The sequence below is a fragment of the Atta cephalotes genome (assembly GCF_000143395.1).
Source record: "Atta cephalotes unplaced genomic scaffold scaffold00087, whole genome shotgun sequence".
In the NCBI taxonomy this organism is placed as follows: domain Eukaryota; kingdom Metazoa; phylum Arthropoda; class Insecta; order Hymenoptera; family Formicidae; genus Atta; species Atta cephalotes.
Window position 1 is genome coordinate 500,103 of NW_012130151.1, and position 16,935 is coordinate 517,037.

Sequence of the window (16,935 nt, forward strand, 5' to 3'; positions counted from 1 at the left end):
ATTTATTATATATATATATATATATATATATATATATATCTTTATATATAGATTATAAATTTAACAGTAAACGAAATGTCAAATTAAAATTCTGTTAAGATGCAATAAAAATAAAAAGTATATTATGGCAAAAGCGAATAAACTTTTGTTATTTAAGTACAATCCAAAAGAGTGATTCATAAAAAGTACTTCCTTCAATCAAATTTCGATAATTCTATGCTTAGCGAGAATAAACTTTTTAAAACTTTTTTTTACAAACTTTGTATCAAACCCTTATTGAGACTCAAAATTCGAGGAGATCTTTTCTTGCGCCATTCTCTAAATTTGATAGTCATGCTGTTCGATTATCGTGTTATTAAGTGGAGGTGTAGACATACGTGGTTAGGTACAAATTTTCGTGATTCATAAAAAGAACCCCTCGAGATCTCGAGGGTCGATTGCGGGTCAAGTCTAGTGTCGTTACTTAGAATGACTTGGCCGATATTGCAATCCCCTAATCGACGAAGGCCGACTCATACCGCGCGCCGATTGGATTTGGCTTCGGATAATTGGTCGATTACTTTAGTTATTTAAGCAAGTCTTAAAAGGTCCGATGCAATTTCGCGCGGCGCGCCGATGAGAGCTCACTGTGTTTCAATAAATTATTTTCTCTTAATTTTCATTGCTCTTTATGCGGTAGGTTTGCGATTTTCAATTGACCTTCAATGCGATATAATCAACGTGCCGAATGATTTATTACCGAATTTTATCCAATTTCCATTGATTTTCAATTATATAGAACTTATGTCGAAAAGAATTAGATATAAAAATATTAAAAATTTGTCATTTTTATTGTGAATTATATTTTTGAAAGATTAAAATTTTGAAAGATCTAATTTTGAAAGAGTAAAAATATATTTATGTATTTTTAGCGTTGGATGAACGCACTTATTTCAGATTTTATTTATCTTTTGTTTATTTATCTATCACTGAAAAAAAAAGTTGTTGACTTGACTAAATGTGTTTAGTTCGTAGTGATTATTTAGTTCAAGTATTTATAAATTTAGATTAAATAGCGTGCGTTAGTTATGTTAACAAAATCTTGTAATTTAAGACATGTTATTTGTTTGGATTTAACAAATATTTGCTTGATCGCTGTACTTAGTTGAATCAACTAATATTTTTTTGAATCAGCAACTTTTTTTCTCAATGTAAAAACAATTTTAGCATATAACTCATTTGATGTGTTAATAGTATATCTAATAATTAAATTTTTTAAACATCATGAAATTTTATTCTGCATCTGAATCAGAAATTATATCATTGCGTTTTGTCATTGTCAAAATGATCAAACTATTATTTATCTTAATCGTAAAATTTATTTTTTAATAAATATTTTTAAAATAGAGAACTTATATAAAAATTTCTTTTTGTTCTCCGAAAATTGATAGGAAGTAATGTTTGTTTCATGTAGGTAGAACGCAATCGTTAAATTTCCTTCCATGCACATTTTAGAGCAAATTCGTCTCGCCTAATTAGACGTAACGAGCGAGTCTTTTAATATGATTCTACGCTTTTGACACATTCGCAAATGTTCTATATTGCGATACAGCTTACGAGCAGAATAACACTCGGGCTGGCTCAATGAATTCCCGGGAAAAGCTCGAAGATCAGTTTAACGACGAGTCTTTTAAGTACGACGTACGTGCGGAATTAATGCAATTATGTCGATGTAATGCGACGCCGGTGCCACTGACGTCATCGCGTTACACTCGTCTCTTATTTTTGTACACGACGTTCATTCGTTGCCGGATATTCGTGTTCTTTCTGGGAATGCTGACGAGCTCTCTGGCCCCCCCCCCCTCCTCTCTCTCTCTCTCTCTCTCTTCTTCTCTCCGCATGCCTCGAATAAACGTGTTGCAATTGCAATGCCTTTTCTCTCGCGCTATTTTTACGTTCGTCACGTTGTGCCGCGGATATCCGCTATAGCTATACATCCGAGATATCTCGGTGAACTCTTATTGAGGCAACTGCAATTTATTTAATTCTGCTTTAAAGCTTACATAATCCCGATACATGCGGTCGATTAAATATTATGCTCTCAGAAATAGTGCTATTGATTAACTTACGCATTATTTATGCAATGCATTATGTAGCTTGTTCGAAATAAGCGATTTAATTTCTATTTTAATTAATGAAACAGAACGCGAACGAATATATTGGCATGTGCAATGTAGATTAAAATGAGCTAATATCGGCTGATATAAAATTCATGGATGTATTATGCTGTAATTGCGTTGAAATTCTCTAACAAGTTGCGTTCATGGAATTTGCTTAATTTTAAAACCGTTTTAAATAGAGGAACTTGCGAATATAAAATCACACAGCCAAATATCACATAAATAATACATCGCGTTTTCCTTTTTCTTTTGTATTTTCCCGGTGGCTTACAAGACTGACGCGATATATCGCCGCGTGAAAATCCATCGGAACAATGTTTCTGACGTCTGAAGTACCATCTCCTTCGATCATTCTTGCTCGTTCACTTCCTGAAGGGAACTATTCTTGGGAACTAAAAATAAGCGACTACTTTAACACGTGCAGTGTACACTGATCGTAACGTAACGACGTTGCAATACATTCGAGTCCAGATGCAACTGCTACGGAAGGGTGTACGATGCGACAGATACAAATGAGAAGTTCAAGTCTCAACTCACGGCGATCTGAGATAAATTTTCTAATGCGACAAAATACACGAGAAACTTGAATAGTCCTTAATTGAAAATATGTCACTTTATCATAATTTCATGTGAATATACACTCTAGAAATTTTTATTTTAAACAGAGATTAGAGCAAAACGGAATATATTTATGATAGTATATATGTATAATATATATTTATCTTCTTCCGAAAATATTTCAATTTATAACGTGCATTGTATATCATTAATTATTATGAACTGTTATTGGAAAATGTTGATAATTATATTTTAAATAACATTTTGCGGAAATAATATTCTATATGTGACAGCACGAGTTAGAATTATAGTTGCTCTTTCTTTTGATTTTTAAATAACAGAATGTCGACCTTGTGATACTGCACATGTGTTTAATAAAAAAATATTGATATTTTTTCGTTTTTTTCTATTTCCTATTTTTGTTTTCGGCATTTGTTTTCGGATTTCGCTATCTCGCGAATATAAATAAGAGAAGTGTATCATAGTGGTGCGAAGTGCTTCAAGGTTGTAAGATTTATTACACGTAACACACACTGACGCGGATGGAGCGATTTCGTTTCGAAGGGATAAGAAAGGAATTGAAATTTATGATCGATACGTGATGCGTGTTGTTTGGCTGGATGGTCTGCGGTAAACAATCAAATGCGTACGTGCCATAGCATGATTATTCCGCCGCATCGGGTATAATCGAAAAAGATCGCGTATATATGTTTATATATAATCAAAATATAATGATTTTTTTTATTTCTACTTGCAGACCTGGTTCTTCACCGACAGAGATGACCCTTATTTCCAAAACCAAACCAGTGAGTATTTATTAATAATTTTTTATTAAATTAATTTTGTATAATTACAAATGAGTTTTTTAATTATTTAATTGTTCGTATCTACTATTATTCACAGTTGTGCAATCTATTTCAATTTTTTTATGACCTGACTTCTAATCTTGTTAAAAAATTTAATAAGAAATTTAATATATTTAATTTGTATAGTTTAATATTTTAATAAGTCAAACAATCAAGATATGAAACAATAAATAAATTAATTGTTAATTAAAGAAATGAAAAATTTGCTTTGTTATGTAATATGATGCTTTTAATTTGCTATGATATAATTTCATTTTTGGTTTTGCTAGGATTTACAGTATAATAATAAAATGCATAAGATGATACTAGAGATCGATTTAGAATTAATTACGCGTTATATGAGTAATTGAAATAATTATTTTAATTATTTATATATAATTATATAATTAAATCATTATATTGCATTTCATATATAAAATTGTCTGCCATTTGCAGAACGCGATATAAAATTATAGGAGAATTCTTATTTCAAAGCAAAATACACATTTGATACTGATAGTAACATAGAATAATAATATTACACATATTTTTCAATTATAACATTATCGCTCAACTAATCGAGATTGCGTTTATATTAAGTTCAATATAACGCTTTTTTCTCTTCTCTTGTTTATTTTCATTGTCTTTTAGAGACAATATCGCCGTTATTTTTTCCACACATAAAGAATTTATTCCGATTTATTTCAATTTTTTTTTTGCTGTCTTTAGTTTGCAATGCGATTGTAGTAATATTAATATGGAAGTTTCGTATTTTCAAATATCATGCATAACCGCTTCATCGACTGCAGTTTTATAAAGGAAAATTTATATAAGCAATGGTGAATGTTGTCACGTTGATCATCTCAAGATTCTGAGAACATCTGTCGATGTACGAGAACGTAACATTTTCCTCAATAAATGGTTCTATTAAAAAACCCAAGCGAAATACGTATATTTCCTGTGTAAGACACGGATAATTACGACAGCAGGCTTAATGGTCGCTCTCATTTATGCGATAATTGCTGGCGAAATGAACGTGTGTGCAAGAGCTTGTTTCGTTCATTCGTAGGAGCCGAGTTGCTCGTCAATCATTTCGAAAGTTTAGTCATATCCGCGTCTCGGTCGTCCGTACAGAAAGTCGAATTAAAGTGTGATTTATTTGGATAATTGCTTGGAGCACCTCTAAAGCGAGAGCGGTGAAAAAGTGTGATATGATTTTTATTTGTTTTACTATTTCATCATCTAATATTATGAGACATAATATCTATCGTCTTTTTGAATAAAATAAATGTTTTAAGCAAACAAAAAGATAAAAGCTAAATTAATTTTATAAATTTTTATAAATTTGTAAACTAAAATTTACTAAATTCTGCTAATGCATATTTTTTTACCTTTTTTATTTTTAAATTTATGAAAATATTTTAATCAAATTATTGTGCTGTATTAACTTTAATTGTATTTTTATTTTCGCGACGCAACGTTTTGAATTGTATAACGTAATATGTGTAATAAGCTTGTTGTATTTCCAAATGAGAAAGATAAAATTATTTCGTTATGTACTTGATTTTGTTTTCATTTAAAGATATCTTTTTATTTGAAAATCTTATCGTTTTATTAATTATTATATTTGCGATGCGAATATGTTAACACATCAGTATTGGGTAATTACTTACTGATCGAGACACCGAGTGTCCAATAAAGAGAAATTGATGTGTCGAAAGAGGCAGAGGGCACGTGTGCGAGCTGTTCGATAAGTTCCATGATATTCTACATAGGTACATGTTAGACCGGTTTGCAAACTCCGCACGCAAGTACGCTGCACGAGCTGCAATGATCAATAGATCAATCAATCGCGCCGATAACCTCTTTATATGTGAAAAGTTAAAGCGTCATCAGGTTCTTGGAACAAATATTCGATGTTTATAATTAGATTAATAAATAAATTAACTTTATTAACTGTTTATTAAAATAGATTAAAATTAATTACAAAAAATTATTTGTTTAAATTAATTGTAGTTTACATTTTTAATCTTTGTTAATGTTCCTTTTTTGAAAATTTATTACTGCATTAAGAAATAAAAGTGCACTCGTTTTTAATTGATTTCAATAGGAATATTTTTCCTTTTACTAAAATTTATTTAAACGTAATTATGACAGATATTTTCTTTCGTGTTTAATTCCGTTATACATAAAATTTAATAAGAATTTTACTGAAATTTAATGTAGCCATTTCTAAAATAAATGATCATATCAAGATTTTATTATTATTGAAACAAAAATTTTCGTGTTCTTTTTGCAAGATAATCGCGTTTATCGTTTGCTTTAGTTGTAAAGTTAGTTTATAATAACTACGGCGTATTCTGACCGGCGATATCATTGCCAACCTACTATGGAGCCCAATTGTACCCTCGGGCGCGGATGTAGATGACGAACAGGCGGAGAAAGCGGATGATGAGAAATGGCTAAGGAAGGACAGAAAGATGCACCGCGAATGTGAATGATACAAGTGGACGAGGTGAAAAACAAGTTCTCGTTATTTCGGTCATCTGGACAATGACACTGTTCTCGCGTCCGAATACAAGAAAGGAAACGAAAGAAAGCAATTGTAAAGGGAAAATATCGCAATTATGAGACTTTCGCACGAGAGATGAAATGATATTGAAGATTCATTTAAATGATGAAAGTGTCGAATGCACGACAGTCGTAGTATTCTTGTATAAAAAAGATGAAATCGCGCGGATTACTGTAACACACGCAGGCGTTCCTATAATAAACTCGATATTATTTCATGCTTTGCTCATAACTCGAGCCACGCATTAGTCACGAGCGGAGGCAGAAGAGGCGTGGGTGGACGCGGGTCCCGAGGAGGATAATATCGGGTGCGGAAGGTTGCAGGAGGAGGGATGAGCACGCGAACCCTCGGGCACCGTCCGACATTTGACCTCACCACGCGCTCTGCATCGGTTTGCACCTCCGCATCGGCCATTTCTCATTACCATTTCTACCTGACTCGAACTCGATCCATCCTTTGCGATTTATCCAGGTGTGGATGCCGACAATCTTACGCGGGAGATCTTGTGTAATGACACCATAAACAATATATAAAATTTTTATATATTTATAAAAATTATATAAAAATTAACTTGATAGGTTATTAATTACATAGTATTTGCTTACTTTTTATTCAAATTCTTTTTATTAAGAACAAAGTATTATTACTTATCGATGTATATTTGTATTTTTACTATGATAAAATTATTATATAATTATTATGTTTTATAATAATTGAAAATAATAATTGTATTATTCTAAATTATAAATATAAAATCAAATGTCTTAATGTATGTTCTAGTTGATATGTTGTAATGTATCAACGACTCAAATCTTGTTATTGAATGTTGTTACAAGTAAGTCAGTCACATTACGACTAAAGCACGGACTAATAAATATGATCGTTATGGTAATGAATTTTTACTTCGAAATTTTTTTCCTTTTTATGTATAATTTAATTTAAAATAATTCTTCGAGTACGATTAATAAATTATTTTCGATTTGATAGTTTGGTATAAAGAATACCCCATGTGGATATCATCGATCGTGATACAGCCTCTTCTCGAAAGGAGAATGGTTCTCGCTCCTGAAGAAGCGAGAACCATCAGCCCGAATTAATTAGACCGCCGTAGCAGCAGCTTACGAGGATGATTATTAACCTCTTAATTAATTGCACGCCCACCCTACATTCAGCTCCCTTTGCTTTCAGATGGCCACATGATCAACACTAAGTGTTCATCCTCACACAATCGGCGAGCCCTTTGTTGCAAGATGTCGGTGGAATTCGACAGATTCCTTGACAGCGGTCGAAAGTGAGTACTAATTTTAATCTTCAAAAATTTAGCAAATATGTCAACAAATATCTAATACTAATAAAATTATAAAAATATAATATACGGAAACATTACTTCGGAAAAGTAACACGTTACTTTTTATAAAAGTCTTATAAAAAGTTTTATAAAAAGCTATCGTTATCCGTTATTAATTTTGAAAAGTGACACATTATCATTGCCGTTATTTAGAAATTAACGTCAGTTTTTTTTTCATTATTTTTCTGTAATATTAAAGTAAGATATTGAATTAAAAATTTACAATTTAATAAGTATTAATTGTATTTTCACAATTATTACTAAAACTTAACATTCTAAGCTTATAGCTAATTTTCTTTACATTAAACTTATTATCTAAGAAATCTTTGATAATTTTTTAAATATATGCTGATAATTATTGAATTTTTTTTTCAATTTATTGAATTTTTTTTATTACATATGTTGGTAGAATAGATTTGAGTAATATAAATGGGAACTTGCTAAAAAAGAACTAATAATTTTCTTGTACTTTAGAAGAGGAAGTGTCGTACTATATTCGCAAAGTTAGCATGGGCTATTTTTATTTTTTATTTTTTAGTATAAGCGAAACTTCCTTTGTTTTTGTAAGGAACTGTAAAGCTATATAAAAAGTGCTATTGAAACTGTCATTATTCTTTCATATTAATAAAATATCATACTAACTTCACAAATTTCTTCTGCATTTTATCTTATACCATAGATTTAGCGCCCTAATAAGATTACTACGCAATTGTCTCGCATGGGAAGGAACAATATTATCGCAATCTATTCTTGGAACAATTATCCGATCTCGGACACATCGAATGATCCGATAAACTGGGAAGTATATCCGGTATATCGCCATCCGGACAAATAAATATTACTGGTAAAGAGAGCTTTATGTCCGAGTTATCGAGTTTATCCGGTTTCAGACGTGCTCTTTTCTTCGAATAATCCGAGTCTTCAGTATCGATTCTTGGTATTTCATATATTGATACTACTCGATATTTGTCTGATATAAGACGTATCCTATTCTATGTCGCTAATGTATATATACGCATTCATAGCGAACAATGCATTCAATGGCACGTTACATTCTTTTACAGACATATGAAGTGAAATATTGATGATTTCGAATCGGAGATTTGTGAGATAGATTATATCTGACAATGAGTAGATAGGTAGATATAGGTAGATATAGATAGATACGTTCTCGGTGGGAGAAAGTATTACATACTTCTTTCTCGTATAGAGATGAGATTGATATGTGACGTCGCTGTTCGTTTGACATTACGAATGAGATTGAGCTTGACATTTAGCTCGAGAAATTTAAATCAATTCGCTATTCTTTCTTTCAAACGAATCCTTGTTAAGTGTCCGATTTTGAGTTTGACGAAACTTGATAGATGTGTAAAATCAATGATACAATCAAAGCTATAAAGCTATATTTTATAATATTTCTGCTGACGTCACGTCTAACAATTAAATTTCTTTAATAAGTTATATAATATCTTAATCTCGTTTAAGAAAATTTTTCTAATTTTTCTAATTTTAATATTCTTTTTATTTCTAATTTGGGTTTTGTATTTTTCTGTTTTTAAATAATTTTTGAAACTAAGTTTTTAGATATTTTTAGTATTTAAATTATTTTTTCGGAGAATTTATAAGAAATTTTAATATATTTAGTTATTATGAAGTTTTTAGTGTATTTAATCAGTATTCGTAATATAATCTATTTTCCATTTTAACTCGAGCGTACCGTTGAACCTAGAATTTCTCGAGCATGCTTTTATTTTCTTTTCTCTTCAGCCGAACGTATATCGAACGTATAACGGATGCGCATATCGCGCGCGCTCTGAACAATCTCGGAGTATGAAGAGACGTTAATGGATTTGCATAGGTGCGTTTTTCAAGTGTGGAAAGCGATAGCCGATGTATTAAAAAAAAGGAATATGGTTTAAATGCGACTACGCATGGGCAAACTTTGGTAACCCGCCCGGGATTTCCGCGTTGTTTGCGTACGAAAGTGTTATTGCTGCGACTTGACCATCGAAATTTCATGTTTGCACAAGGTAGCTTAAACGCCGACTGACGTACGCGGTTCTACACATTCACACAAACACACACGCCGGCCACGCATCGTCAAAATATTATCTCTATGTGAAGTGGTAGCGCCTAGAAAAACACATCTAATGGCTTGTTGCCGTCACAGACTCCGTCGCAAACCAATTAACGTGGCGGCTTTTCCTTTCATTTCGGGAAAGACATCTTTTTTAAGATTTATTTATACGTGCGTACAGTTTTAACCAGAAGAGAAATTCGGCAATGTAATCTTTTTAGACTGTTATTTCAATTTTCTTCTTTATATCGAATTTATGATCTTTTCTTTATCAAAAAATGCTGAAAATATATAAACAATATTTGTTTTTGCACAAAACTTTGCATTACACGTGTTACGCATCTGATATTATTAGAAAAATATGAAAAATTTTGCTACTATCACATTCTTTGTTGGTATTGAAAAGTACCGCTTGCATCTACTGTATATAAGTAATACTCTCTGTATACGTGTTTTATTATGATACGTTCTTTCATGCTCGTAAAACAATAAGCTTTTCGTTTTTGATCTTGTATTTCTATATTCATGTACCGTCACACATTTTCTTTAGTTTACTTGCTTCACTGTCTATCTAAACAGGCGGTTTAAGTACCGATGATGGATTGTTATGGGAAATTAGCTTACTGAATACTCGATAGACAAGTCCTTACATGCGTTAAACTATTTTAATTACTTGTTTAAATAATATCTCTCTTTCTCTCTATTATTTTTACACTTGTTATTCGCATTTGTGGTATAATTTCTAAAAATGTGGAAACAATTTACACAATATTCTTGTGCATTAAAACCAAGACGTTTGTTAGGATTGTTAGGAATATTCATTTAAAGCAGTTAATATCGTTAAATCTTTTTGATGAATAAACACGCGTTTTTCGTGGTTCTCTTAGGCCATTTCAAAATGGCTCACAGGGAGAGAGAGAAAGAGAGAGAGAGAGAGAGAGAGAGAGCATTCCTTTGTGCTCTTTCAAAAAGTCTACGCTACGATATTCTGTATAGTATGAAAACGATGAGAAGAAAGAGGAAGGTAGGAAAGGAGGGTAGCGGTGTCTCTCATCGAGCTCGTCCTCATGTCGAGACAGGCGGGGAGAGATTAAAGAGGGAAGTGGTACCAGCTGGCCAGGAGGAGACGTTTCAATCTCTTTCTCTTCCTTCTTCTTACCAACTACTGAAGTCTTTCGAGAGGGCATCGAAGCATCGAGAAGACGACAGGAGATAGCCGGAGAAAGGGAAAAAGTATCTCAAATGTCACATGCGGGTCTGCTGTGTTTCTTATTGCTCTTCCCGTGTTTAACTACCTTCCTTCTACGGAAAATCTGTCTCTCATCCTTCCAGATTTATTTTTCTTCCTATTTTGCATATATATTACGAAAAAAAGAAATAATGTCGAAGATTTCACGAAAATAAAAGTTTAAATAAAAATATGTTAGATAAATTATAAATAATTTTTCAGAAAAATTCATTTGCCATTCTTTCCCATACGAAACAATTACGTGGATAATCTTATTAGTATGCTAAATGTAGAATATGAGCGAGATAAATGCAGAAACGGATGCAAGAGAAATTTTCACTTTATCGCTGGTCTTTATTGTAGGAGAGAAGTAGTTTTAATTTTCTGAGATACCGCTATCTGACACGTTATAAACTCTGTATTATTACGTCACGATATATAATGTTACCAGAAAATATAACAACAAACCACATAAATTTAATTTTATATACATGGAGACTGAAGCACTATTTTTGCAGCAAATTATATTCATTGTGCAGTTTATGTTAAGAATAATCTTTCTTGATGTTTATTGAGAATATTATTAAAATTTAATTCGATAAATGTAATGAAACGATAAATATTTACAAGATATTTACTATTTGTATTATTTTATATTTGTATTATACATTGTTTTTACTAAAAATTCGGTAAATGATAGTTTAAACAAAGTAATTTGGCAAAATTTATTTGAAAACGAAATTAACTGTGAAATAAAAATTTAATTTTCAGCTTTTAATTTAATTGCACTATATATCTTTATTTAAAATAATTATAAATAATAAATATTATAAATAAAATATTAAATAATTTTTTTCAGAACTTATGATATGATTAAAGATAAAGACTTCAGATTATAAACAAATATAACACAAGTATTGAAATGTTACAAACAGTATCAAGCTGAATCACACTAATTAATAAGAATAATATACGAAAGAATAATATCCATAATTTTTTACTATTTCGGCAAACAAAGAACAAATTTTTTAAAAATATTTTTAAGAAATATTTTTAAGAAATTTAAATTTTAAAAGTCTTAAGAAAAAATAGATAAATCATATCTTTAAAGTTTAACAAATTTAAATATATACTCATTAGTTTAAATTTCTTGAAAAAGAAACGTATTAACAGTTATACGCCGAAATACCATTAATATTTTTAAATAAATTTCATAACTGTGAGATTAATTTGACTAAGATAACACATGTTTCTTTTTGAGGCGTGGAATTTCAATGTTTTACTGCTGAACGCGTTACGACTTCTCATCCGTTTAAATTATCACCGACAATTTCACACTTTGCTTCGTTCAATTATACAAACGTTTTACGCATAGCCACTTAGATCCTTAGTGATAAAGAACTGTGGAGTAAATTACGAAACTTTACATTGGAATACATTCTGATGATATTTTTAGAAACGAATACTCTCTCGAAAGCAATTTTATTAAAACTTGTATTTCTATTTATTTTTATTTTATCCACTTTTATAATTTTTAACAAAGAATTAAATTCTTTAATTTAATTTATTATATTTTAATTTATTATATTTTAATTTTTTCAAATTTATAATTTTTTTTCGTCAGTATTTCATCATGAAATTAATTTGCAATATAGCTTACAGTATATGATAGTTGCTGGCAAATATAACTATTTTGTTTGGTAAAAGAATCTCTACAGGCTAAGAAATGCACGCTTCAGGTCATCTTATCGTATCCCAGACAAGGCCCTACACAGTTTGCACAACGATATCCCCTATCACACGTTCAAATAATACTTTTTCCAAGAAGCCTTAATCTGACATATTCGATACTTTGCAATCTTTTAACATAGCATAAAATAATATTTGAGCATCCTATATTTTGGGGAAAGTCGGATATTTCTTATCAGAAATACAGTTTTTAATCTTTATGATTATTTGAAACATAAAATTTGAAATATAAACATGAATCTAAAAATTTTATTTTCCAATTTTTATATATTGTATTTGCAAATGTGTTTTATGTTTAGTATTTATTGTATTTAATTTTGCATTCATTGTCGTTTAATATGGCGAAACGATTAAGAAAAGTGACATATCATTTACGTTCACAGTAATTTTCAAGCAAGATCAATTTTGTAAGATCTACTTTATATGCAACTTTTCAAAATCGACAATTTATGGACACTTTATTGAATTGTCGCGATATACATATGTTAATATTGATACACGCATAAGTGCGCATTCGCATGTTGATCTCCACTCGAACGCACTGACTTCAATGAGTGCTACAGATTACAAGAAAATTCTTTTTTTTTTCGTCTTACATTTCTTACGCTCTTTTTCTCGAGTACCGTCGCTTCGAATGATCTCTTGGTAATTACGGATATCCTTGGATACAATTATCCAGCGCCACGAGCGCATCGGGATAAAAAACTTGCACCGCTCCTGGACGTGGAGTTGCCGCAATGGTTAACGTCGCGTGACCGCGTATTATACATATACAGGGCTGCCGGTAATGCCGCGTAATAAGCGTTTAGAGATGTCGGTAGGACCGCCTTGTGCTTTTCTCTTTTTTTTTTTGTTTTCCGCTACTCACCGTTCTTACCGTGATTCCATCCCGTGGGCACTGCGCCCTACATGCGTCTAGATTTCTCAACACCTTAACATGATAAATTATACTTGTATGTTTCTATTATACCGAATCTGCGTTTATTATTTTAATCATGCTTTTTTTGCAATTATACTTAAATCATTCATGTCCTCTACTTTCCTAAAACTATCGAGTTATTTATGAAGCAAGAAACTTATCTTTCTGGAATTGTACTCATTTTTCTGTAATTTGTAATTTGTAATTCATTTCGTTTTCTGGTAGGCTTAGTAATAGCAATTATATTCAAATCATTCTTGGCTTCTACCTTCTTAAAACTATCGAGTTATTTACTAAGCAAGAAGCTTATCTTTCTGGAATTGTACTAATTTCTCTGGAATTCTACTAATTTGTAATTTATATAATTCGTTTCATTTTTTTCTGGGAGACTAACAGCAGTTCTGCTGGTGCCTCATCATTTGTGTATGCTTTGTAATTTCTCTATACACAATTAAATAAATAAATAAATAAAATCTTTAGAAATTATTTGTAAGATACTCTTTTTTTTATTTATTATATAAAGGATTTATTTTACAATTTGATATAATTATTATACAGGAATTGAAATTTTTGCACTAAAATTGAAATAAGAATAATTTAATAGATAAATGAAAAATGAAATTATTATATATATATGCATAAATTACAGACATAGCAGTCTGTTAACGTTTTATACAGACGCATTTATTTTAACTTTATATATATATATATATAATATACTATATTCTAATAATTAATTGAATATTTATAAAAGTTCGATTAGTTCCAAATATTTCTTTTTACCAGATTTAAATCAAATAAACGAACACGAACAAACTTAGTTTATCGAACGAAATGTGTATTTTCGATTTCTCATTTGCGATAATAGGTTACAGGCATTAAAATTAATTTGAAAAATACAAGAAACAGGATATTCATCTTAAAAATGAAGTGCAATCACAAAGCGCGTATTTAATTCATAGTACATTTAAATACTTTGTAACGGCGACGAATTAACTGCCATTCTTAACGTTTGATGGCGTCCTTGTATCAAACTATATGTGGTTGCCTTGTCATTTGTACGCAAGTCGCGAGTCGTGAGACGTGCGAAAGCTGATATCGCTTCGTGTTGCGTATTATCGCATTATCTTTCAACATACACTCGAATAGCAAGGGCCAAAAGAACATGAAAATTTATATCCCATAAAATTGGAAACAATTTGATAATTATTTATTATTATGACTAAATTAATTATCTTGCATAATTTAATATAAAGCAAGAATCGAGATAATATTAAACGGGAATTATATGGAATTATATTATATTATATCGTTTTATGATGTTTATGAGCAATAATATCTTCTTTAATTGTTTAAATTCACATAAATCTTGTGTTGCTTTATGAACTTTTACTTCGTCTGTAATTTCAATAAAAAGAAGACTATATATTGCGCCGATATGAATTGTTAATAAGAAATTAGAAATATAACTTACATGGAAATGATTAGAATATTTAATTATATGATCGTTTTATGATGTTTATGAACAATAATATCTTCTTTAATTGTTTAAATTCACATAAATCTTGTGTTGCTTTATGAACTTTTTTATTTTGTCTGTAATTCCAATAAAAAGAAGACTATATATTGCGCCGATATGAATTATTAATGAGAAATTGGAAATATTATGGAGAAATAATTAGAATATTTAATGTACATTTATTTTATGCTGAATATTTCGCAGCGAATTGATTCCTTCGCGTTGGTGTTTTGCGGCGCACGTCGTGTTTACATTTGCATTGACCTTGTATTATACATGGGAGAAATCGAGTCGGTAAACAACTTTGTGTATGGTAGTATTACTTCTCGAAACACGATAGGGGCAAGTATTAACAATAATAAAAAATGCCAAGCACGATCCTTCGCTACGAAGATATTTAGAGGTTGTCGTGTGTCAATTTACTGCCGCAATTCGTAATAATATCAAGACAATGATTATTTATCGTAGCAGATTGTAGCACTTTTCATGATTTATACACATTTATTCGAAATAGAAATTGAAGCAAGTGACTCTTTTTTAGATTATTACACTTGATATTTAAAATAAAGGATCAAACTTGATGTTTATATGTCAACGATGATAAAATCATTTTAAAAGCCGTTCTAATGTTGCACGTTGCATGTGATTATTCGAGAATATGAAATGTGCCGTGCGATCGATGTATTCTGATTAATTATAATATATGCGCGATTGTAATTTATAATTAAACAAAAATAGATTAGGTGATACAGTAAAGCTAAAGCTTACTGCATAACTCAACAACTCTGTAACTAAGAAGATTTGATGGTTCAACAAATCGCTATATAATGTTGTTCAGCTGTCAACTTTAACATAAAAAACTGACTGTCCATCACACGTATAAAAATTTTAATCGTAATTATAAGACCGGCAGCAAATTAGCCAATCACAATCGAGCGTTTTAAAACGTGAGATCGCAATTTTGATTGTGATTGGTCGATTTGTTTGAGATCTTATGACTACGATTAAAATTTTTGTATGTGTAATGACCTTTATGACTGTAGATTTGCTGAATCAGTGAAGTTTTCTGTGTGTTTTTTTTTCCGTGATAGAGTGTTTTCACAAATGAATAATATGTATCTATGAAGAAGGAGCAATGAAGAAACCTGAGTTTTCGCAAGTATCAAGATAAAATAATTATTTATCGTGATTTATCCTGTTCGATAGTTATTCAAACTATTTAGCATAAAATACGTATTAGTCATATCCTTTATAACTGCCTTCTTGTCACACTTGACAAGACTCGGTTTTAATCTTTAGCAGCTTTAAAAGCTGACTATCGAATCTTGTTCCTTCTAATTCTTATCGACATATTTTAGTTCGGGCGTGGATCGCTGAGACGAGGGATCGAGAATTTCACTGTAATCTTGCTTTAAACAGACGTGTCTTGTAGATGCAGGTGTATCGCGCGTCTCCCAAAACGTGATAGGAATTCTAGTAATGCAGTCTTCCTTTTCTCGAAACTGTGTGGACGTGAAGAATATTATTTCTCTCATTGCGATGCATATATGCACTTACGAGGCCGTATATATTTTGTTTTTGAGGAGAAATAAAAAATATTTTCGTTAGAATTAGATTTAACTTTTATAATTTTCTGATTTGGACTTTAATTTTAGTAGAAGATATATTATAGTATCGAGTGAACGACGGACTTGATATCTTAAATTACTCTTATTAACAAGTATCTGCCGTGATTAAATCTTTTTTTATCGATCACGAAGCGTCGCGTATCGAGTTAATTTTATGCATGCGTGAACGTCTCTTAAGTGTCGGTATATTGCCATCGATCATTTAACCGGATCGGCCGTTCGTCTCAGGGCGCGCAATTGATTTATTTAACGCTCGATCGTTGAACCGTAGTCGAGGCAATTGACTAGATTTGTCGTTGCGTAACTCCAATAAAATTAATCAGAGTATGATCG

At 30.9% G+C, this 16,935-nt stretch overlaps 1 protein-coding gene across 1 annotated transcript in view; it reads left to right on the forward strand.

The window, feature by feature from the left end:
• Nucleotides 1–16,935, forward strand: part of LOC105624750 (fringe glycosyltransferase) — a 128,055-nt gene that overhangs the window by 13,019 nt on the left and 98,101 nt on the right. The window contains exons 3-4 of the mRNA XM_012206104.1: nt 3,475–3,523; nt 7,323–7,425. Of these exons, the coding sequence (XP_012061494.1) occupies nt 3,475–3,523; nt 7,323–7,425 (152 nt within the window). The remainder of the gene's footprint in view (nt 1–3,474; nt 3,524–7,322; nt 7,426–16,935) is intronic.